Raw genomic sequence first — 24,746 nt, forward strand, 5'->3', positions numbered from 1 at the left:
TTTCCCAATTAAGGGGCAATTTAGCATGGCCAATCCACCTAACCTGCACATATTTGGGTTGTGGGGGAAAAACTCACGCAAACACGGGGAGAATGAGCAAATTCCACACGGACAGTGACCCAGAGCCGGGATTGAGCCTGGGACCTCAGCGCTGTGAGGCAGCAGTGCTAACCAATGAGCCACTGTGCTGATATTGTATACATTTAATATTGATGAAGAAAATGCAGTCTTTTTTTCAGTACATCTTCAAAGAGTGCGCTTTGACACCTCAGTGCTGACCTTGTGCCAATATTTTAATCCAATTTATCATTGTTGTGTCAAAACCGTGGAAATCTTATCCTAACAGCATTGCCATAATCCCGTTACCATGAGCTTGGGACAGAAGTGAAGGTGATGGTTAAGGAATAGATTGGGCGACTTCCGGTGACGGTGGGTGGGAGGCAGCCGCACATTGGAGGGCTCCTGCTCGGGAACGGCATTTTCGGGGTCTAACGCCCGGTCCCGGGGTAACACAGGCGGCAAAAGCAGGGAGAAGGCACAGTGAAGGAAGATGTCGAGAACAAGTAAAAAAAACGGCCGTGAAAAAAGCAGCTGAAAGTCCGTCAGGAAGTGGAAAGGTCACCGCGGGGACGGCAAGGAAAATGGAGGCTGGGGCACCAGGGGAGGCACATTGCCCACGGCTGAAGAAATGACTACTGTGATGGCCGCGGAACTAGAAAGACAGTTCACAAAACACATAGAGGCGATGAGGAAGGAGATAGGGGCGGTATGGAAAGTGCTGGTGGAGGAGGCGATTGCCCCGGTGAGGGCAGCGGTATTGAACGCAGTGGCGGAGGTACGGGAGCAAGGTGAGGCGCTGAAGGAAGTGGAAGAGACATTGTTACAGCACATCGATCAACTTACCTCGATGGGGAAGGAGATGCGGAAGGTGATAAGAGATCAACGAGGGTCGCGAGCCAAAATGGATGACTTGGAAAACAGATCCAGGCGACAGAATCTGAGGATTGTGGGTCTGCCCGAAGGGGTGGAAGGCCCGAGGCCGATGGAGTATTTTGCCACGATGTTGGCGAAGCTACTGGGGGAGGATGATGATCCCTCCCAATATGAACTGGATCGGGCTCATCGGTCGTGGAGGCCTGTACCAAAGGAGAGTGAGCCACCAAGCGTAGTGACTCTGTGTCTTCGTAAGTACAGTGTGAAGGAGAAGGTCCCCTGCTGGGCAAAGCAGAAACGGGTGGTGCTGGTGTACGCATATATCAGGACTTTACGGTGGAGCTGGCAAGGAGGCGGGCTGCCTTCAGCTGGGTGAAGAAGGCACTGTACATCAGTACGGTCCGGTGCGGCAAAGTATACCCAGCTAAGTTGAGGGTGACCTACAAATCCAAGGACTTTTATTTTGGGACGGCGGAAGCAGCGGAGGAGTTTGCAAAGGCAGAAGGACTGTGGCTGAATTGAGAAATGGTCATGTACCGATGTAGCCTCATGTAACTATATTTTTTCACTGCTGCGGGTGTATGTGCTAAATGAGCCAACGTTGCATATACTTGGACAAGGGAAGAGAGGGGACTTTCACTTGCAATGATGGTTCTTTGGAGCTTGGATGTGTATGCGGGGTTTGTGTGCGAAAGGGGATTTCTTGGTTTTCCTGGGGCCGGGCAAGGTGGAAAGAGACCCGGGCGGGGGCCTCCACGCTGGCTTGTTTAAGCCGGCCAGTGAACGGGAATGAGGTGGTGGGGAGGGACTGCAGCCATCGGAGTTGGACAAAATAGGTCTTGATGAGTCTAGCCGGGGTGGAAAGATGGGGGGGTGGAGAAGGAACGGAAGTTGGGGGGGGGGGGATTTTTGTAAGGGGAAGTGGAGGGGAGGAGCCGGGGGGGGGGGGGGGGGGGCGGGGGCTTGCAATGCATGGGTGCCATCTATGGTACTCTTTCAGGGATTGGATGGCATTGAATGTTAGGGGGGGTGGGAGGGACTCTATAGATTAATGGTGGCCATAGGCGATTCCTAATTCCTTTTTTCTTTTATTTCTCCTTTGTTTGTCCCACTGTGGGAGGGTTTGTTCTATTTGATGTTTATATTGTCAGGTAGGTTGTTGCTTGGGGTGGTGGGAGGATGGAATCGTTGTTGTTGATAAGGAAATTGACTTTGTATTCGTTACCGTTTACCGCTTGTGGGTGGGGTGTAAATTATGGAGAAACTGTGAAAATGGGGAATAAAAATATTTATAAAAAATAGAAGAAACACTCGTTAGTAGTGGCCGTGTGAAAAATTTGAAGACAACTCCGCCAACGTTTTCATTTGAGGGCTGCCTCTAAGCTGACCCCCATCTGTGCGAGCCAGTTATTCGAACCACCTAGGTCGGAGTGAAATTTAGGGAATGGAAGGATACATAGAACATAGAACAGTACAGCACAGAACAGGCCCTTCGGCCCTCAATGTTGTGCCGAGCCATGATCACCCTACTCAAACCCACGTATCCACCCTGTACCCGTAACCCAACAACCCCCCCCTTAACCTTACTTTTTATTAGGACACTACGGGCAATTTAGCATGGCCAATCCACCTAACCCGCACATCTTTGGACTGTGGGAGGAAACCGGAGCACCCGGAGGAAACCCACACACACAGGGGGAGGACGTGCAGACTCCACACAGACAGTGACCCAGCCGGGAATCGAACCTGGGACCCTGGAGCTGTGAAGCATTTATGCTAACCACCATGCTACCCTGCTGCCCCATGTTTAGAGAAAGTGAGAGACTTATTTTTGGAAGGTCAGTAAGCCAGTCTAGGGGAACTGAAAGAATAATAATGATCTTTATTAGTGTCACAAGTAGCCTTACATTCACTGCAATGAAGTTACTGTGAAAATCCCCTAGTCGTCTGTTTGAGTACACTGAGGGAGAATTCAGAATGTTCAATTGACCTAACAAGCACACCACACCGACACGGGGAGAATGTGCAGACTCCGCACAGACAGTGACCCAAGTCGGGAACCAAACGGGTCCGTGACGCTATGAAGCAACAGTGCTAACCACTGCGTTACCGTGTCACCCAAATATGGGCTTACAGAAGCTGATGGGTTCAGGTACCTCCAGGTGTGCAACTGGCTCAAAAAGTATTTTTCCAGTGATGCAGCTTCTATCTTTCTCAAGAGGATCTTATCCTGCTCTGGTTTGGAGGTGGCCAACACGCCGGGTATATACCAGTGTGGGAGATGTGCTCGGTTGAGGGTATGAAGGCAAAGTGGACGGAGGAGTTGGGACCGATCTTGGAGGTTTGGAGTGAGGCACTGAGAAGGGTGAACTCGACCGCATCCTGTGCGAGGCGGTGTCTCATCCAGCTGAAAGTGGTGTTCCGGTGCACACCTCACGAAGGCTAGAATGAGTGGGTTTTTATGATGGGGTGGGTGATGGATGTGATTGGTGTCTGGGGGCATACATATTCTGGTCATACTCAAAGCTGGAGGACTTTTGGAGGTCCTTTTTCGAGACTATGTCGGCAATCCTAAACATTGGGTTGGAGCCTTGCCCATTGGTGGAATTTTTGGGGGTTTGGTTGTACCGGAGGTCCGGATGGGGGAGGGGGCAGACATCCTGGCCTTTATCTCACTGGTGGCTTACACTGCGTCTTTGTATGTTTTGTATTAAAGTTCCAAAAAAGTTGTTTCAGCTTTTCAACCAATAAATACCTTGCGTGGTTTTCCATTTTCCTCCGCCAGCTGCAGAGAAACTGATCAATCTTCCATACTCATGGTCCAAGAAATGCACTTGTGTCTTAAAGTCAATGTATACGCGCACGCACGCACGCACGCACACGCACGCGCGCACACACACACACACACACACACACAAGACTTTGGACGCTAAAGGTCAATTGAAAATCTTCACGGCTGAGTTTAGATTTCTGTCGTACTAAGGGAATCGAGCGATGTGAAGAGAAGGTGGGTAAATGGAGTTGAGGTACAGATTATCCATATCTAATTGAATGTGAATAGGCTTCAGGAGCTGTTGGTGCTCTCCAGTTGGTTTAGTGTTGAGTGTCTGAGTCCATTTACCATTTCAATAATCCCCATCTTCACATGTGACTGTTTGCAGGAAATTTGGCCATGAAAGGTTGCACAATCAAAGTCTTATCTAGACCAGTGTCTCCAATGTGCAGTTTCCAACAAGGTTCACTTTTCACCACTTTTCACTGCTCCAGCTCTTTCCCTCCCTACCCTGTAGGACCATTTTCTCTGAGTGGCTGTTGGGGGTAAAGATGCACTTCCCGACCAACATCAACAACTTGCATTTATATAGCGTCTTAACTGGAGTAAAGTTTCCAAAGTTGCTTCACAGGAGTGTATGTGTGAAAAAATTTGACACCGAGCCAAATAAGGTAGATAATTAAAAGCTTAGTCATTGCCTCTTCAAGGAGGAAAGAGGTGGATGGAGAGAAAGGTTTAGGGAGGGAATTCCAGAGCTCGGAGCCCCCAGCAGCTGAAGGGATTCTGAAGAGGCCAGAATTGCTGGACTGCAGAGATCACCATGGTTTCTGTGGCCGGGGTAGAGAGGGAGGAAGTCAAGGTGGAAATTGTAAACCAGGAGCAGAAATTGGAAAGTGAGGTGATGCCGCACTGGGAGGCAGTGTAGTTCACAGTGTTGGTCAGTGCAGGTTCCACAGTTCAACACTCGGAAGGATTGATATCTGAAACAATACATCTCCAAATAACTTGAATGGACTCTGACTTTGTTATTCTAATTTACAGACAGAACTGACATGGAAGGAGGTCTTACTGGATGGTCAAGACAAATCTCCCAAATATCAGAGAACAGAAGATGGGTACATCCGAATTGGTAAGACTGTCACACACGCCGGTGTAGTGTTGAGATTTCTATTTTTGTTGCACAGCATCAACATTAATTTAATTTTGCATCAAATAGACCCATACCTCATGGGCAGCCAACTTTGATCTAAAGTGTTACAGGAGGTTTGTCCCGTATCTGATGACTATTCTAAAACCTTTGCACATATAATCTACTTGTCAAAATAGAAAGTGGAAATGGGGAATCAATGTGAGAGAGCATTCGTGCAAACCAAAGATGCGCTACTCAAGTCCGAAATCCTGACTCATTTTGATCCAAATCTACCGGTGCATCTGACATCCCCTTATGGGGTTGGGCTGGTGAATGCCACATAATGCCCACAGGTGAAGAGAAGCCGAACACCTTTGCGTCAAGGACCTTGAATAAAACTGAAAGCAATTATGGGCAGTTAGAAAAAGAAGCAGTAGGTATCGTCTTTGGAATAGAACGGTTTTACAATTCCTGTGTGGGAGGAATTCACTTTATTGATGGACCATCGTCCACTGGCAATGAATTTAGGACCAGGGATTCCATTGGAGGCAGCAAGCAGAATGCAGAGGTGGACATTGCTCTTGTGAACACAAACATACATAACCAAGTATCGTCTCGAACTTTGATGGGAACGCAGATGGACTCTCCCTTACTAAATAGTCGATAGCGGTGTGGAAACATTTTCTACTTCGAGCCAGTAGATAACTCTCCTGAAACAGCAGGATCAGGTTATACGGTGGGAGGACAAGGTGAAATGTCCTGTTTTTCGCCAGAGTCATGGAAATTGGCCAGAAGTTGTACCACGCGTGATAAGTGGGTTCAAGAGACAACCTGGATCTTCCTGAGAAACTGACACTAACCAAACCAACTGGGGAAACAGCACCTCAATTGCAAATCAAACACGATTTCTACATTGCCAACCAGTGGTTGCAACAAGAACTAAAAGGCCAATGCATGAGGTTCACCGGCAAACACACCGAGAACGGCGACCTCCGGAACGTCTGACATATTGACTGTTGTTGATGATTGATTGTTCATATTACTTGTTGATCGTTAATGTTATACTACTTATTGTGTCAGGGATCTTTGATTTAAAGGGGGAGGAAATGTTGTGTAGTCAGTGTTTTTGGTGTTTCCTCACAAGCAGCCTTGTAGCTGAACAGGGGTACTTTAAGAGAACGATTGCTTGACGTCATCGACAGCCGTTTGCGTGGGCAAACGGTTAGCCTAACATCACAGTAGTGGCAACATCTTCTAAATAAAGCTCAACATTTTGGTGGGCCTGCAGACTCGGCACAACATGAGCTATGAAAAATGTAAAGCAAACTTTGAACAATCAAACAATATGGCTTACCAGGTCTTTCATTCCTTACCTTGTGTTTCAGCTTCTTTCACAAATGGCATCGCTGAGGGAGCTGTAGATCCAATGTTTGGTCCGCTGGAGGTGGTCCGGCTGTCTACCCTGTCGGACTCGCCAGTCTGGGTGATACTTAGCGAGGTATTTCTCTTTCTATCACTCCACTATTATAACCGGACCTTCAACTGCCTTAGCTCTGGAATTCTCTCTCTCAACTTCTCTACCATTCTCTTCTCCTTTAGGACTCTCTTTAAAACCCACCTCTTTGTCCACGGTTTTGGTGATCTGTCCTAATGTTTCCTTTTTGTGGGCAATGCAAAATTTTGTCTGATTATCAGTCGTTTGAACTGTCTTGGGGTGTTAGAACATAAAACATACAGTGCAGAAGATGGCCATTCGGCCCATAGAGTCTGCACTGACCCACTTTAAGCCCTCACTTCCACCCTATCCCCATAACCCAATAACCCCTCCTAACCTTTTTGGAGACTGAGGGCAATTTATTTATTTTAAAAATAAATTTAGAGTACCCGATTCATTTTTTTCCAATTACGGGGCAATTTAGCGTGGCCAATCTACCTCGCCTGCACATCTTTGGGTGTGGGGGCGAAACCCACGCAAACACGGGGAGAATGTGCAAACTCCACATAGACAGTGACCCAGAGCCGGGATCGAACCTGGGACCTCAGTGCCGTGAGGCAGCAGGGCTAACCCATTGCACCACCGTGCTGCCTCTAAGGGCAATTTAGCATGGCCAATCAACCTAAACTGCACGTCTTTGGACTGTGGGAGGAAACCGGAGCACCCGGAGGAAACCCACGCAGACACGGGGAGAACGTGCAGACGCCGCACAGACAGTGACACAGCGGGGATTCGAACCTGGGACCCTGGCGCTTTGAAGCCATTGTGCTACCGTGCTGCCCACCGTGTTGGTAATATGCTTTTTAAAAACAAAGAAATACAAACTATTATTAGTTATTAATTATAATAAAACACTATTTTAAAGAAGCAGTTAGAAATAGCACTTGGGGCGAACGGAATTAAAGGATATTGTTATTATTATTCATGTCGAGAGGGCTAGCATACAAGAGCAGGGATGTGCTTTGAGGCTATATAAGGCTTTGGGCTGACCCCATTTGGAATATTGTGAGCCGTTTGGGCCCCGTACCTAAGGAAGGATGTGCTGGGCCTTGGAAAGGGTCCAGAAGAGGTTCACAAGAATGATCCCTGGAATGAAGAGCTTGTCTGATGAGAAGCGGTTGAGGACTCTGGGTCTGTATTCATTGGAGTTTAGAAGGATGAGGGGTGACCTTATTGAAACTTACAGGATACTGAGAGGCCTGGATAGAGTGAACGTGGAGAGAATGTTTCCACTAGTAGGAGAAATCAGAACCCGAGGGCACAGCCTCAGACTGAAGGGACAATTCTTTAAAACGGATGCGGAGGAATTACTTCAGCCAGAGGGTGGTGAATCTGTGGAACTCTTTGCCGCAGAAGGCTGTGGAGGCCAGCCCTTCCCTGACCTGTACCTAGGTGTTTAGTCACACAGTCCCCGGCAGCTCCAGCCAGCTGTTGAATACTTGTGTACAGAAATACTTCCTGGCACCTTCTCTGTATTTTCCCTTTACGTCGCTTACCCTCTCTGCTCTCTTGTCCCACTTATATGTTAATTATAAATATTAGAAAATACAGAAAAGTGTCTAAGTTCATTTGTGGTGGGTTTTTCAGGGAGTTTCCTGCAGCCTCTGGCACCACTATTCAATGGGCCCTGGGGAGTTTCTCACCAGTTTAGCCCACACTCAGAATTTTCTTCAGTACTGGGAAGCTGAACTCCAAGATCGGACCGCCATTTTGAAACGGTGCCCCAACCTCGGTGGGCTTGTGTGTGTCCCACACCCCACCCATAGGAAATGTCACCCCCCACACACATGGGCAATAACCCACACCTATCAAGTGAGGACTCCCTGCTATGGGGTCCCTGGGGGTCCCCCCCTCTTCAGCCCCCCCCCCCCCCCCCCCCCCAGCACCCCTCCCTTCCAGGGCCCCAACCTGTTACCCCACCCCCCCCCATCCAAATCTCCCGGAGGCCCCTACGTATCTGCTCTGCACCCCCCCCCCCCAAATGCCATTCCACCTGGTCCATGTTTTGGGTGGACCAGCACTGATTGGTGTCTGGCTGCAGCCTCCCTGGGGAGGCCGGAGAATCGACGGAGGCCAGTGGATCACGGGCAGGTAGGTCATAAGTAGGTTTACGACATATTTCCGTGAGTATCATCTGGTCCTGCCAGAGTGAATCCCGTGAGGCGTGGAGGCTGACCGGAGGTCTGCCATTAGTCACTGTCGTACTGTGGTAACTACTTCCTTAGGTCCGGAATTATACTTGTCCACCTCAAGGATGGAAATTAAAGAAAAAAGGGAAACAACTCACATTTCTAAAGCACATTTCCCAACTTCACAACATCCAAAAGTGCTTTACAGCCAGTTAATAGCTTGTTGAAATGCAGCCACTGTGGTACCGTAGGAAAACGCAGCAGCCAATTTGTGCACAGCAAGATTCCACAAACATCAATGTGATAAATGATTAGAAAATCCATAATTGGTCATGTTGGTTGAAGGATAAATATTTGCTCAGGATACCAGAGGGAATACCCCTTCTCCTCTTCCAGTAGGACCATGTATATTTAACATCTGTCTGAGGCGGCAGGGTGGGGGGGCAAATGGGGCTTCATCTGTAAGGCAGTGCCTCTGACCTCACGGCAGTCCCCTGACAGCATCTGCCTAGGATTTTGTGTCCAAATCTCTGGAGTAGGACTTGAACCCTCAAGCTTCTGATTCAGAGCTGGGAGTGTTACCCACTGAACCACAGAATTGTTCAGCACCTCTTGCTGTAACTTCAAATATGAATTGATCAAAATCTAGTGTAGTAGCAATGTACTCCCACAGTATCTCTCTCTCTCTCTCTCTGCACTGCGTAATTCTGTATTTTGTTTTGATTGTTTTATTAATGCTGGTACATTTCTGTGGAAACTAAGCTGTGGGGTGGTTATGATTATCCTTATGATGGTCCTTAAAATATACAAGGGTTTAATATAATAGATGCCGCGAAGATGTTCCCATTTGTGAGTGACCCAGAACCAGGGTCCATGAATATAATACAGCCACTAGTAAATTCAATAGGGAATTTGGGTAAAACTTCTTAATCCAGAAAGTGATTCGAACGTGGAAGTCACTTTAATAGCAAAAGGAATATGAAATGTAGGCCATTCAGCCCATCAAACTTGTTCCGCCATTCAATAAGATCATGGTTGATCTGATTGTGGCCTGAACATTCCGGTCCATTCCCCGTAACACCTGGGCTGTTTTGTCAATCAAAAACCTGTCTTATCCGGCCTTGAATATTCAACAACCCAGATTCCATTGCTTGCTGGCGGAGAGGGTTTCAAAAAACTTTGGTAGGAAAAGATTCGTCCTCATATCTGTCTTAAATGGGAGACCCAAACTGCCACTGTTTCTAGACTTCCTCTCCGCATCCACCCCATCAAGCCACCTCAGAATTGAAGATCACCTCTCGTTCTGCTAAACTCCCAACGGGTACAGGCCCAATCTGCTCAACCTTCCCTCCTAAACCAGCCCCTTCATGCCAGGAATCAGCCTCGTGAACCTTCTCTGTAAACTACTTCCAATGCCTCCTTAAATAAGGAGATCCATCCTCCAAGGGCAGTCTCGTCAATGCCCTGCACGGTTGTAGCAAGACTTCTCCAGTTTTGTTGTATTCCTACCCCCTTGCAAACGGAGTTACTGGGGCAAATAGTGTTGATGCATTTAAGCAGGAGCTCGATAGGCCAATGAGGGAGAAATTAGTAGAGGATCATGCTGATATGGCGGAAGGCTGCCTGCGTGCAGCATAAACATGGGCAAGGGCTAGTTTATTGAACGGTCTTTTTCTGTGCTGCAAAATTTTAAGTAACAAAAAGGTGTCTTTTATCACATTTATTAAAATATTGTGATATTTCTTTCAGATATTTATAAAGAAAGCTGAGACTTAATAGTAGAGAAGATTTAGTTTTGACCGTGATGGAGTGCGGCTCCCTTCCAGATTTGGAACAGTTCGTCTCGTGGAATCTCTGTTCTTGGATCATCAATTTAATCGCAGAAAGACTCCCAACACCTGTTGGTCAATTCAGGAAGAGCAGTAGAGGGGGAACCTCAAGTGAGGCAAACTCCCTCCTCTCCTACCCCCCCCCCCCCCAAAAGAAAACTGTGTGCACTGGCGCACCCATGAACAGCTCGTGTCTGACGTGACACCATTTTATACTCAACTGAACAAAGATTGTGTGAAATCGAAATCCATTTATAATGCGATCTTCCATTCTGATGCGCACTGGTCCAATTTATTACAAGTGGCACCATTTTTAACCTGTATCTTGCTAAATGTATTCACCGTGAGGTGCTGACTATGATGGACACTTGTGCTTCGGAGGAAAAAAGGGTCTTGTCTCTAAGCGAAGCGGGATGTGGCTGGGGAAGGGTGAGATGGCTGGCATCTCTAATTGAAAAGGGTAGGATTGGGAAGTGTTTATAATTGAAGGGAGGGGGTATGGAGCATCTCTAACCCGAGGCTGGAAAATTAAGAGGGTCTCTGAACAATGTCTCAAATCGGAGATTTACCCAAATCATTTCCGTACTCATTTTTACTTATTTTAGAGACAATTTTATATCCACTAAATTCAGTAGTGTTTCAGATGCAAGCATGATTGCTGGTTCTTAAACAACTCCTGAAATATTTAACTGGAGTCATAGTTTGTGTGAATTCCTTAGAAATGGGTGCTGGAGAAATCACTGTTTCCCATGTAGATTTGCTAATTCACAGGGTGGAGGAGAGGATCTCAACTTGTGAGGGCTAGTTTTCAATACTCCCAAATGGCAATTTGACCCTTTTCCTGCTGAATGGTTGGTGTGAAAGTTTGACAGAACAAATTGGATGTTAGTGCTGTGATTCAGACCTTCTGGGGCTGTTGAAAGCTACTCAAGTCAAGAACTCATTCATTTACTCTGCCTAATGAATGCAGATTTTTGTTTTTAAATTCTTGTCAACCAAAACAATGCTGTACCAGATTCTATTCTTATTTATAGTCCAAGGTTGAAGGGTCTGACTGTTGCCATGTCAATAATTGGAAGGTGGAAGTTGGTGTGAGTGGACAATGGAGCATTCTCTATGATCACAGCAACTTTTCATGTAAAATTATTGGTGAGAGGAATTCTACTCCCAAGGTGTTTTTATGTTAACAGTAATAAAGTTCACAGCGAATGGATGAAATAATTTAATATATTCATTTTATAAACTGTACTATTTTACACAACAATCTGTAAATGAGGTCCAGTTTGTAGATAATAAATGTGTATAATTAATAATGCATAATTGTGGATGGAGAAAATTCATTGGGCCAAATCTTCCGCTCTCCAGATCATCAGAGATTAGAAGTACGACTGATGTTGCTTGAAATACCCAGGAAGTTTCATTCCTGACAGGCAATACCCCGCTTTCCAGAACCCACATAAAATGTACCCAACTGAACTCCCGAGTTGTTCACTTAAGGAACACTGCTGATGGGTAGCACGGTGGCGTAGTCCGTTAGCCCTGCTGCCTCGAGGTCCCAGGCTCGATCCTGGCCAGTGGCGGACTGGCCAGGGTGTCAGCTTGCCCGATGGCAAGTGGGCCCTTGATGAAGTGGGGCCCCTATAATGATAATTAAATGATAGCATTGTAGTTGTGGGTGGGCCCCCTTTGTCTCCTGGCAACCAATATTTTTAGACCCAGTCCGCCACTGATCCTGGCTCTGGGTCACTGTCCGCGTGGAGTTTGTACATTCTCCCCGTGTTTGTGTGGGTTTTGGCCCCACAAACCAAAGATGTGCAGGCTAGCTGGATTGGCCATGCTAAATTGCCTCTTAATTGGAAAAAATGAATTGGGTACTCTAAATTATTTTAAAAGTAAAAGGAACACTGCTGACACAAGACAATGTTTTTGTTGGTAACATCTCGTTGTGATTGGGAGCTCTGTAGATCTTTCAAACCCCAGTTCCGACTCTCTGAATTAGTACTCTAAATTTAGAAAAAAACATTGGCAACCATGAAACTACGAGAGTGTTGTAAAAACCCAGTTGATCTACTATGGTCCTTGATGGCTCTGGCCTATGATTTGGGCCTGCAGACACCTAATCTGGTTAACCTTTAACTGCCCCATGAAATAGCCAATTGGTTGTACCAAACAGCAACAGAAAGGTTGAAGAGAAATGAAACGGGACGGACCACCCAGCATCGACTTGGACACCGAACTAACTCCCCAAAGTCTTCGCACCATCTACAAGGCACAAGTTAGGAGAGTGTGGAAGGTTGCCAACCTCCAGGATTGACGTGCGAATCTCCAGGAATGGAAGATCGATATCTATGTACAACCCTGGAGAAAAATCATTGGGCATTAAAAGGGCTGTTTGTTTGCCAGTTTCTGTGAACATTTCTCTTTAGCAGATATAAAAATATTGAAAATGTGGGGGGGGGTGTGGGTTGGTGGAAGAGCTGCTTGGTTAACTGTCAGGTATCGCCCAGTCTTTTTGCTTTCAGATTTGCATACGTTGGCCGTACAAGGATGGATGTGTTGGCCAACTAATGGCTGGAAGGTGAGGCATATCTCTTAATGAAACCTCCAGAAATCTATTAATAATTGGCAACTATAAGAGTGCAATGGAATACTCTCCACTTGCCTAGATGAGTGCAGCTGCAACAACACTCGAGAAGCTCAACACCATCCAGGCCAGAGCAGACCGGCTTGAATGGTACCCCTTCCACCACCTTCAACATTAACCACCAATGCTGCAGTGTGTGCCATATAAAAGGTGCCCTGCAGCAAGTTGCCACGGCTCCTTTGACAGCAGCTGGAATTCTCCATCCATTGGGATCCTCTTTTCCCCCTGGCAGTGCACACCCCATACGTGGGTTTACCGGTGGCATGGGGTGGCTACAATGGGAAATCCCATCTATAAGCGACCAAAGTGGAGAATCTTACCGCCAGGAAACATGCGGCTGGGGAACCAGAGAATCCAGCCCAGTATCTTCCAAACCCGTGACCTCTACTACCTAGAACAACAAATGCAGCAACTGGGGATTTGGCGATAAATACTGGTCTTTCTAGCGACACTCTCAGCCCATGCATGAATTTTAAAAATGTACTTTCATGTTGGGGCTGAGACATGGAAATAAATGATAAAAATTAACACAGAAAATGCTGGAAATAGTGGGTCGGCAGCATCTGGGGAGAGAGAAGCAGAATTAACCTTTCAGGTCTGTGACCTTTCATCACATCTGTGACAGGTTCGGGATGTAATAGGTTTTAAATAAAATAAACTAGTCCCATCAGTGTTTCTGGCTCTTAATTATTTCTTATCTCCAAACATACTAAATGCAACTAATCTGGACAAAGATCCTTCCTTACCACTATCCTAATGTCACCTTTAATTATTAGGGATTCCCCCAATACCTCTATACTCGAATAGAGGATAGTTGCCAACCTTAGTCACCATGCGGTACTCTGTAATGGTCATTGGATCAAACCGATGTTTGCCATTAGTTCTTTCACCTTGTTACATTTGCTTTGTGTATTCAGATATACAAGTGGGGACTTTCCAGCCCTTACCACTGTTGGGATCTTCCAGGCCCACTAAAGGCCATCCCCTCAGTGTGTTCCCCAGTGACTGGGCGGACCAGAAAATCCCACTGGCTGCCCACGGCGAGTTACGTCCGCCACTAGAAAGCATGCCGTGGGGGGGCTGGAATCCAAGGTCTCTGATTGGAAATTATTGCCACGGGCTGCATTTTGCTGCACCCCGTAATGCCCAAAGCCCATTCCCTCAACCCCACCCTGGCTAAAAAGTCAGCAAGGAATTTGCTTCTGACCATCACAGCTGGTGGTTTATTTGCATTAACCAGGTGGTGGGACCATTATCAGTTTATAGCACGTGGAGGAGGATGCAAGGGGCCAAATTTTAAATTTATTTTTCAATCATAGAGCCAGGGATGCTTTAACTAAGTGGAGGATGCTGATGGGATTGTATGGGTAGGGGGTGGGGAGTGATGGTGACGCTCCCCCTCAGTTTCTCTCACCCTCTCTCTTTCTCTCCCCCCCCCCCCCCCCCCCCCCACCCCCTTCTCTCTCACTCTCCCCTCGCTCACTTCCTGTTTTCAACATGGTGACGGCCATTATCCATACTGTTCCACCCCTTTTTCCTGATCCCTGGCCCGATCCTTAACCTAGTACCAGCAGCATAGCCTGGGACCCCCACATTCAATCTCCATTTTTGAATATTGCTGCCAGGAAAAGCTGGCAGAAATATTAAAACTTTAAGTACCAGAATGGTGATCATTTTTTAAAAACTGATCACCATGGTGGTGGGAAGACCAGATACAGACCTTTAGAGGGCTGGACTGTGTTGTACAAATCTGGTGTAGAGAATGTTCCAGGAGTGTGGGGGGGGGGTTATTTTTCTGAGGTCCTGTGCCAGTGGGTTCCGAGTGTGGCTTATGAGACATTTTGTTGCCCGTTGCCCACGCGCAGGGTGGCCACATTCCACTGTTCAAAGTGGCCGTAGAACTTGTTCAGTGGGAGGGATGCTCCAGCCCCAGATATTCTGCCTGGCCTTGCTTTGTAGCCTGTGATCTTGTGTAAGCCCTGCCATAGATGTCGTGGGTTTGTGTCGTTGGCCTGACACTCTAGTTTGGTGCAGTATTGTCTTTTGGTGTCCCTGATGGCTTTCCGTACGTCATATCTGGATTTCCTGCATGTGGCGCAGTGGTTAGCGCCGCAGTCCCAGTGTTGAGGACCCGGGTTCAAATCCCAGGTCACTGTACGTGTGGAGTTTGTACATTCTCCCCATGTCTGCGTGGGTTTCACCCCCACAACCCAAAGATGTGCAGGTTAGGTGGATTGGCCATGCTAAATTGCCCCTTAATTAGAAAATAATTAATTGGGTACTCTTTTAAAAAAAAAAAAAAAAAAATTTTAATACCTGGATTTCCTATATTGGTCAGGGTCATCAGACTTGAACGCCTCCGTTAGTAACTAAAGGCACCTGGAGGTGGGTCTCGTGGGCAGGTTCAGGGCTAGGCCAGGTGGAACTTTAAAGGAGATTTAGCCAGGTAGGCTAGTGGGAGGAAGAAAGTGGCTGATCAGGTCGTCTCCACCTTAGTGACAAATTCATCCATGAGTTCCTCGCACTTGGTGGAGGAGTTGACAGAGGGGAGGGGTTTAAGATAATTTGCTCTAGATAAAAGTGAGTGGGTTGGGTCATTATATTTGCATTAGTGAGTAGTTGAAATACAAAAATCAGCTAATAATACTGGGAAGACGAACAAAAACGCATCACGATCAGAGCCATTCTCTGCCCAGGAGCCGCAGCTGTGCAGGCCCCTCCCACACGGCCCAATCTCACTGGAACCTAATCCTGGCATCCACATATTCCACTGACGCTCAAGGTGTAGTTGAACATCCTTGACTTCTAGCGTGTTTAACCCGCGGTGACGCACCAGTTAAATGCACCACTCACCAGACCAGCAACAGGAGCATCAGCAACTTGCAAAAGCATCTCTTCAACAACATCATCAGGTGGCCCATTTGTATCAATGTTGCGCACCAGATCCTGCAGCATCTTCTTGCTTCAAACCGGATTGCTTTCTAGACTCGTATGTCCCCCTGAGCTCGGTGTTCCAGGACCCAGGTATCTTAGAAAAAATTGTCCTTCGTTCCAGCTATAGAAAATGAAGGAAACAGCAACAGCAGCCTCCAGGCATCTGCAGCCACCAGCAGGAGCAAGCAGCAAACACAAGTTGCAGCTGTGAATTGTTCTCACAACTAACTTAGCCAATCCTCATTAGCAATAGTCTTCAGCTGTGAAGCTCACTGTAAAAGGGGGTCAGTATGGGAGCAAGTAGAGGCGGCATCATGCAAGGACACATGTTTAGGTGTTTACAGCACCTCTGCCATTCTCGCCAGCCCAGTACTCCACAGGTTCGGTGGTAGTGGTGGCCCTGAGAGTCTGGGGACAGTGGAGCAAGCATATGAGAGTGGGGGGAGCATTGGTCTGGGCTCCAATTGGCAATAACCATCAGTTTGTACCAGGAAGGTTGGACGAGGGGTTTCGGAGATGGCAGAGAGCAGGGATTGAGAGGATGGGGGATCTATTCATAGATGGGACCTTCCCCTGTTTGAAGGAGAAGTTAAGAAATTTGAACTGCCAGCAGGAAATGAATTCAGATATCTGCAGGTAGGGGATTTTTTGTGAAGGCAGGTTTCGACCTTTCCGCTCCGACCACCACGGGGGCTACAGGACAGGGTAGTTTCCAGAACAGGGGTGGGAGAGGGGAAGATTGCGAATATTTATAAAGTACTCATGGAGTCTGAGGAAACGCTGACAGAGGAGCTAAAGGGCAAATGGGAAGATGAGCTAGGTGGGGGAGATAGAGGCAGGTCTTTGGGCGGCTGCGTTAAGCAGAGTCAACATGTCCTCATCATGTGCCAGGCTCAGCCTGATTCAGTTTAAGGTCGTTCACCGGGCACACATGACGGTGGCCCGGATGAGCAAGTTTTTTGGGACAGAGGACAGGTCTGTGAGCTGTGTGGGAGGGCCAGCAAACCATGTCCATATGTTTTGGGCATGTCCAAAGCTTGGGGAATTTTGGCAGGGTTTTACAGAAGTCATGTCCACGGTGTTAAAAACAAGGGCCGGGGCCAGAGGTGGCGATTTTCGGAGTATCGGAAGATCCGAAGTCCAGGGGGTGAGAGAGGCCGACGTCTTGGCCTTTGCCTCCTCGGTAGCCCGGAGACGGGGGGGGGGGGGGGGGGGGGGGGGGGAGGTGTTAGATTATTGTTCAGAGGAGGTGGGACTTGTGAGGGAGGGAAGCGGTCTTTGCACTATGTTTATATTTGTATTTGTACTGCTTACTGTTATTATTATAAAATTATAAATGCCTTAAATGCTTTTCAAAAAGAAAAGGCAGTATATGAAGGCAAGTGATTTTATATCTTCTCTGAGGGGAATTCCTACTCACAATGGTTCCAACCACTCCCAACAATGCAAATCACATCACAAAGCAAATGAGCAATGAAAACTTTCAAGTGCAAATTTCTATAGAACTATTCAAGTTTAAGAACATCAGGCCATTTGCTGCACCTGGTGTATGAACTTCGGGCTTAGGGGCAGGAGTAGGCCACTTGGTGTACAGCAACATAGGACTAATTCTATCATCGTGTCCTTTCCTTGCAGCTGTGCATCGTACTCTGTTCCGCATGTTTGTCTACTCCTCCCTCACACGGTCATCTCAGTGTCAACCGTTCCCTGCAACAAATCCTCCTGTGCTTGGAAACAAGGCAGAAGGCTGAGGGTTCAAGCCTCTCTCCAAAGACCTCTGCTGTAACCCAAGATGACCATCCCTGTGCAGTTCTGAAGGAGTGCCGCACTGTCAGAGGCAGTAGGAAACCCTGAGGCCAAGATTTAAAGAAGAGGCAGGGGCATTCTCGTCATTGTCAAACTTTATTTATCACACTCCTGGAAAGCACCTTGGGACGTTTTACTAACTTAATGGTGGTACATAAATGCTATTGTAGCTGTTGTGTGCTGGGAAATACTTATCCCTCAATCAACATGTAAGACAGATCATCAGATTATATACTTTATTGTAGGTTGTGGGAGTTTGCTGTGTGCAGATTGGCTGCCTCACAACCTACATTATGTTGCCCAATAGGTATCCGTAAGATGGCATGGCAGCATAGTGGTTAGCACTGCTGCCTCACAGCACCAAGGACCCGGGTTCGATTCTGGCCTTGGATGACTGTGTGGAGTTTGCACATTGCATGGGTTTCCTCCGGGTGCTCTGGTTTCCTCCCACAGTCCAAAGATGTGCAGGTTAGGTGGATCGGCCATGATCAATGTGCTGGGTTACGGGGATAGGGCAGGGGAGTGGGCCTAGGTATTGTGCTCTTTCAGAGGATCGGTGCAGACACGATGGGCCGAATGGCCTCCGTCTGCACTGTCGGGATTGTATTCTATAAAGACACTAGCAAAGCCTGATGGTCCAAAAGGCTAACTAGGTGTAAGCCTAAGAACTGTGAGCACGGCGAAGCTGCCGTGGTCTTCAGTGTGAATATGTGGATGTTGCTATGACTCAGATTGGACAGTGATTGACCATGGTCCCTGTGAGCATGATCAATGTCGGGAGGATCTGGATAAACGAGAAAAACGTCGGAGATATCGATAATCTGCTGCAACAACCATTTTGAAGAAACCATCGGTAGAATTCTCCATTTCTGTGAAGTGCTGACATCAATGGAAAATCCGTGGACGTTTACGACAGAAAAAGCAGTGTCGCATCTGGACCGATCCCGCTACCGTTGAGGGGCTAGCACTGGCGCCATGTGGAACACAGTCGTTTCCCATGAAAAACAGTGCAGGATTGGCCGGGTCTGTTATTTACACTCGGGAGACTGACAGGCTGCAGCCGCACACTCAACACTCACACATGTATCGAAGCAAAATAGATGGCACTGATTGTGCTGGTGCGTGCCCTTACAGCTGATGGTATTTCACAGTCATCCATCCACCCATAAGTGCACCTGTGTATTTCCTCTGTTATTTTATTATTTTTGGTCAGTTAAACCATAATCAGGATGTACCTTTAAGCAGGGGACTTGGCTGCAGAAACCTGCTTGCCAGGACACTGTGTTCCCAGGTTCTTTATTTTGGAGCAAAGAAGCCAAACTCCTCGGCACCAAGTGGATCTTGGGAACCAGCTTTGGAGGGAGTCTGTGTGATTGTTTAACTGGCAGGTTAGCCAGAGCATTCTGCCTGACTACGGTCAGTGATCAGTTCCTGCGTGATGCTTTCTGAGAGAACCGGACAGAAGTGTTTAGACATCGGAAGTGAAAGGAACTCTCTCCTACTGGCCAAAGTGAAGAATTGCTCCATTGATCTGAAAGCAGTGAGTGCCCTTTAGTGTCAATCTGAAGTGATGCTGAGTGTGTATAGAAGGTAGACAACCTTGCCTGAGAAAACCATTCCAAGCCTAGAAGGAAGAAGTAGCCAAACAAAAGCCTGAACTTCAGAAAGACATTGACGTGGAGGTCATCCCAGTGCATCAAGGATTCATATCCTTTCATTTTTATTAATATTTTTCTTTCCCTTTCCACCACCCTTTCCCCTCTGTGTTGTTTGTGTGTGCAGAGAGTGGGGAAAATTAGAAAGGGAGGGTTGAGAAAGGGACAGTAAAGCTAGTTACATTTTAGAGTTAGCAATTCATTTATCCAATTAAGGGGCAATTTAGCGTGGCTAATCCACCTACCCTTGCACACCTTTTGGGTTGTGGGGGTAAGACACGGGGAGAATGTACAAACTCCACACAGAGAGTGACCCAGGGCCAGGGATCGAATCTGGGACCTCGGCGCCGTGAGGCAGCAGTGCTAACCACTGCTCCATTGTGTTGCCTGAGTCAGTTAAATTCCTGTCCACTTAATAAAAGGTTATTTGTGTTTTAAAGTTACAAAGCTGGTGACTGGACTCAACCAAGGGCATCGGGTAATTTAAATAAAATCTAATTTCACTTGCAAAGCAAACTGATGGGACAGGCACAGGAATTTTATTCTTCTCGATCAGAGGGCGTGTCTAAGGATTATGACATGGTAAAAAAAGACTATCCTGGGTGCATATGAAGTAGTTCCTGAGGCATATAGGCAAAAGTTTCAGAACTTAAAGAAACAGCCAGGAAAACTTAGGTTGAATTTGAAAGGGTTAAGCAGAACAATTTTAATCAGTGGGTACGAACATTGGGAGTTGAAACTACATATGAGTCTCTAAGAGAAATAATTATCTTGGAAGAATTGAAGAATTCACTAGCTTATGTGATAAGAACCCATGTTGAAGACCGAGGGAGTATCACCGCCACACAAGCAGCAATAATAGCTGATGACTATGAGCTGATCCATAAATGTAAACCTTTAGTCCGTCACACCCATCATTTTGATAAGGATAGGAAGTGGCAGAGAGAAAATAAGACAGATAGCCAAGATAAGGAATGGATTGCTGGAAATGCTCAGCGAGCTCCTCCTCACACCAGGAAGGAAGGTACTGAGGGCGAAGGTGAGACTCGAAGTGCTGAGTGTTACCAATGCAATAAAGTGGGACACATTTGTTCAGCATGTTGGAAGTTGCGAGGAAAGCCCAGTGGGCTTGTTGGGGTTGATAAGGAGGATTCTGAAAAGAGAACGCAGGTGGAGAATACTACAGGGCAAACTGTACCTCCAGCGAAAACTAGGTGACTTGAGGTAAACACAGCTGTGGGCGCAGGTGTAGCTGATGAGGTAGATGGGAGATGTGCAGAGTTTTTCTCTAAGATATTACGATCCCAGACCAGATCCCAACAGTGGCTCGGATACTGGACCGAAACTGCAATATTTCAGTTTATTTGTAAGACTGTGGAAAGAATGATTGGCTCCAGGAGAGATTGCATGAAGAAATAGGGATTTGGTATTTTTTTAAAAACATTACTTTATTATGAATACAATCTTAAACTCATTGACTTCACAGTTTACAATTACCCCTTAAACACTACTACTCAATTTCCCATTAAACAATAAGAAACATACAGCTCTCAATCTATCTTAAAATCAGCACAGCATAGAGTAATAATTGCTTTATAAAACAGTATTGGCTCCTGTTACAACCCCTTCAGACTCTGGCTGAATATCTTCAAAATGTTGATTCACCTGGCGTTTTTTAGCTTCCTCCTTGACCCCAGACAAAATTCCTCTGCTTTAAATATTATTACTCTTTTATAGCTATCCTACTGTGAGAGAATTGAGGACTCAGTGTCAGACAAATCAGAATTCACCCCTTCTCTCCCCAAATCTTCTCCAAAAATTGACTCTCTGCCTTCCTTGGCTCCACCCGATAATGACATCATCATCTCCTCAAGTTGAAAAACCAATTAAACTCGACAGACTGGCTTTCTCCAGTTAAACCACGGTGCATTAGCCCAGAGCGAAAAACCACATTTCTTTGGTCAATGTCACCTTCTGGCTCCTACAAGCTCCCAGGACATTACAAAACAAATCCTTTCTAAAAGAATATGCCCACTGCAGTCAAACACAATGTAACCCTAGGCTTTTAACCCTTAAATTGTCCCAATATTTAGAATCCAGTAATCCTATGACCCTCCATTTGTCACAACAGGGAATGTAAGTGTAGCCTTACCAAGATTCTATACAACTGTAACATGACTTGCCAGTTTTTATACTCTATGCCCCATCCAATGAAGGCAAGCATTCCGTATGCTTTCTTGACTACCTTATCTGGGCCCAGAGAATCGCCGGGCCGGCGGGGGGGGGGGGGGGGGGGCGATGCTGCCAACGGCCCCCGACCGGCATGGCAGGAATCCCACCCCCACCTGAAAAACGGCACCGGAGAATATGGCAGCCGGCATCGGGGCAGGATTCGCGCCGCCCCCCTGGGGATTCTTCAACCCGGTGGGGGGTCGGAGAATCCCGCCCCAGATCTTTACCTTTCATCATCATTTTTTAGACCCCTCTCCTCCCCTCTGTGTTTGTATGTCTTGTGTGTGTAGCGGGTGGGACGGGTGTAAGTGGGGGATTGGGAATTAGATCATAGTTAACCAGTTGTATTTGCTGCATATTTCATTCTAGTTCTGGTTATAAATAAACAGTAATTGTGTTTAAATTTACAAACCTGATGCTTGTAATTATTGGGCAGCCAAGGGCCGAAGACTTTGGGTATTTTTTGAAGAATTATTGGTGAACTCAATCACGTTGCGCCTCCGGGTCAGGTAGGACTGGAATTAACCTCGGCCTAGCCCAGGCTGTTGTAATAGGAAGATCATCCCAAATTCATCAAATGATGTAGCCAAATCCATAACTATTTCCACATTGCTACGCAAACTCTCTTACTGGAGAGGAATTTGGTTTTCCCTCCAGAGAGTTCATTGAAAGCTTTAGTGAATGGGATAAGTGAAGATTATATCCCAGTTCCCTTGTATAAAGTACAATTGGAGTGTGATTTGTTATCAGGTCGAGTAATTGTTGGGAGTGATTAAGAAGTTACCAGTAGACGGAGTAGACTTACATTTGGGGCATCCTCTGGAGAGCCGAGACCTAGAGACCTTGGCCTACTTTTGGGTGACACTGGTGTTGCCGTGTCACCCTGTCCTTCCCGTTGCCCTGAGATGCTCCAGTATCAGGAAGGAGGATTCACAAGGGCTGATCATTCCCAGGGTCTCCTGGAAGACCTTGGTTGTGCTCCAGCAAATCCTCTTCCCTCCAGGTGCTTGTGGGCCCCCAGGTTACTCCATGGGATGGAGGAGCAGCTGGAGTGAGCTCCAGAAGCCTGAAGTTAATGTGGCACTGCCAGTCCTGGAAGCCCGCCATTGTCTGAACCATGCAAGTGGAGCCCTCAGCCATGGTCCTCAGGGACTGAGCTATGATTCAGAGTTCTCCTGTCATGGATCTGACCGCGGCAAGAGTCAGAATCTTCAGCTTGGGCATACCATCGCTTTTTAAAAATAAACGTAGAGTACCCAATTCATTTTTTCCAATTAAGGGGCAATTTAGCATGGCCAATACACCTAACCTGCACATTTTTGGGTTGTGGGGGCGAAACCCACGCAGACATGGGAACAATGTGCAAACTCCACATGGACAGTGACCCAGAGCCGGAATCGAACCTGGGACCTCGGCGCCGTGAGGCCACAGGGCTAACCCACTGCGCCACCGTGCTGCCCCGTCTTCTTTCGCTCATGGCAGTTGTGGGCAAGCTTATCCTGCAGGAATACAAATGGGGATGATGTGAGCTGGCCATCTGGTGGGTCAGATACCAATGATACCTGGCATGTGTGGGCACTGCGCATAAGCAGGGAGAGATTTGAAGAGGAGTACTGGGGGTATGAGGAACCTTATTGAAGGTTGGATACTGGGGCCCTGCAAGGTGTCAGTGTGTGGGTTGGGGTGACGGCAAAGTGGAGTGCAGAGACGAGACAGGGAGCAGTTATCCTGGCAGAACATAAGAACTAGGAGCAGGACTAGACCACCTGGCCCCGCAAGCCTGCTGCGCCATTCAATAAGATCAAGGCTGATCTTTTTGTGGACTCAGTTCCACTTGTCCACCCACTCACCATAACCTTTAATTCCTTTACTGATCAAAACTCTATCTATCTTTGCCTTAGAAACTTTCAACGAGGTAGACTCAACTGCTTCACTGGGCAGGGAATTCCAGATTCACTTTGGGTGAAGTTCCTGCTCAACTCAGAACTAAATCTGCTCCCCCTTATTTTGAGGCTATGCCCCCTAGTTCTAGTTCCACCCGCCAGTGGAAGCAACTTCCCTGCTTCAATTTTAACTATTCCCTTCATAAGTTTATATGTTTCTGTAAGATTCCCCCGTCATTCTTCTAAATTCCAATGAGTATAATCCCAGTCTGCTGTCTCTCTGGAGTAGGTCATTCATCTTCTTGCAGCACTACACCCCCATCCTCTTGGTCAGGCTGTCTCTGAGGTGGGTTTCACTATCTTGTTGGTGGCTCTCCTGCCAGCACAAGGGTCTCTTGTTGACTGTATCTTCATCATAACATCCAGCATACAGCTGAGAGCTCCCTCCATGAATCATGGAGCAGGCTTCCTCGCTGCCATGCTCCTGGATTGAACGATAGCAGGTGCTCTGGAGCTGTTTAAATGCAGTGGCCCTTGATTAAAGTGCTCGGAAGACCTGCAGGACGGGAAATCAGATGCTTCCCGCCTCAAGCGTGGCGTTTTTCATGTGGAGAGCAATTTATTTCTTCTAAGTCCCTGAAAATTGTGATCCATGGTGACTATCCGTGATTAATCATTGCCCTCCAAGCGGGGATTCATTCTGTCCCTCAGGATGTTTTCTAATAATTTCCCTACTGTGGTTCCCATCCCCATTGGTTGAGTGAGGGACGTGCTCCTTCTCCCACACAACCACCCCTCCCAGTCACCCCCCCCCACCACCTCTTCCCCACAACCACCCCTCCCACACAATCACCCCTCCCCCAGTCACCCCTCCCACACAACCACCCCTCCCCCAGTCACCCCTCCCCCACAACCACCCCTCCCACAGTCACCCCTCCCCACAACCACCCCAACCCCAGTCTCCCCTCCCCCACAACCGCCCCTCCCCCACAACCACCCCGCCCCCAGAATCACCCCTCCCCCCGCAACCATCTCAGCCCCAGTCACCCCTCCCCCATAATCACCCATAGTCACCCCTCCCCCAGTCTCCCCTCCCGGGCGGGCTCAAGACCACGTGCTCCACAGGGCACCTGCCCCCGTCCCCAGCCCAATCAGCGCCCACTTCCTCGTCTGGGCTCCTCCAATCGGCAGGCTCCACGAGGGAAACCGGCGCGACGTTCCGGGTGAGGTCACCGGAGTGACGGGGCGCCGGACCAATGGAAGAGCGGGGCGGGCGCGGCGTGGGCCAATGGGAGGGTGTGGGC

General features: G+C 47.5%; 1 protein-coding gene across 1 annotated transcript in view; it reads left to right on the forward strand.

The window, feature by feature from the left end:
• mgat4b (alpha-1,3-mannosyl-glycoprotein 4-beta-N-acetylglucosaminyltransferase B) overlaps positions 1-11,608 on the forward strand; it is a 366,555-nt gene extending 354,947 nt beyond the window's left edge. Inside the window, exons 13-15 of the mRNA XM_038796210.1 lie at positions 4,748-4,835; positions 6,221-6,333; positions 10,209-11,608. Of these exons, the coding sequence (XP_038652138.1) occupies positions 4,748-4,835; positions 6,221-6,333; positions 10,209-10,235 (228 nt within the window). The 3' untranslated portion in view covers positions 10,236-11,608. The remainder of the gene's footprint in view (positions 1-4,747; positions 4,836-6,220; positions 6,334-10,208) is intronic.
• The last annotated feature ends 13,138 nt before the right edge of the window (positions 11,609-24,746 follow it).

The sequence above is a fragment of the Scyliorhinus canicula genome, chromosome 4, assembly GCF_902713615.1.
Source record: "Scyliorhinus canicula chromosome 4, sScyCan1.1, whole genome shotgun sequence".
Classification (NCBI taxonomy): Eukaryota; Metazoa; Chordata; class Chondrichthyes; order Carcharhiniformes; family Scyliorhinidae; genus Scyliorhinus; species Scyliorhinus canicula.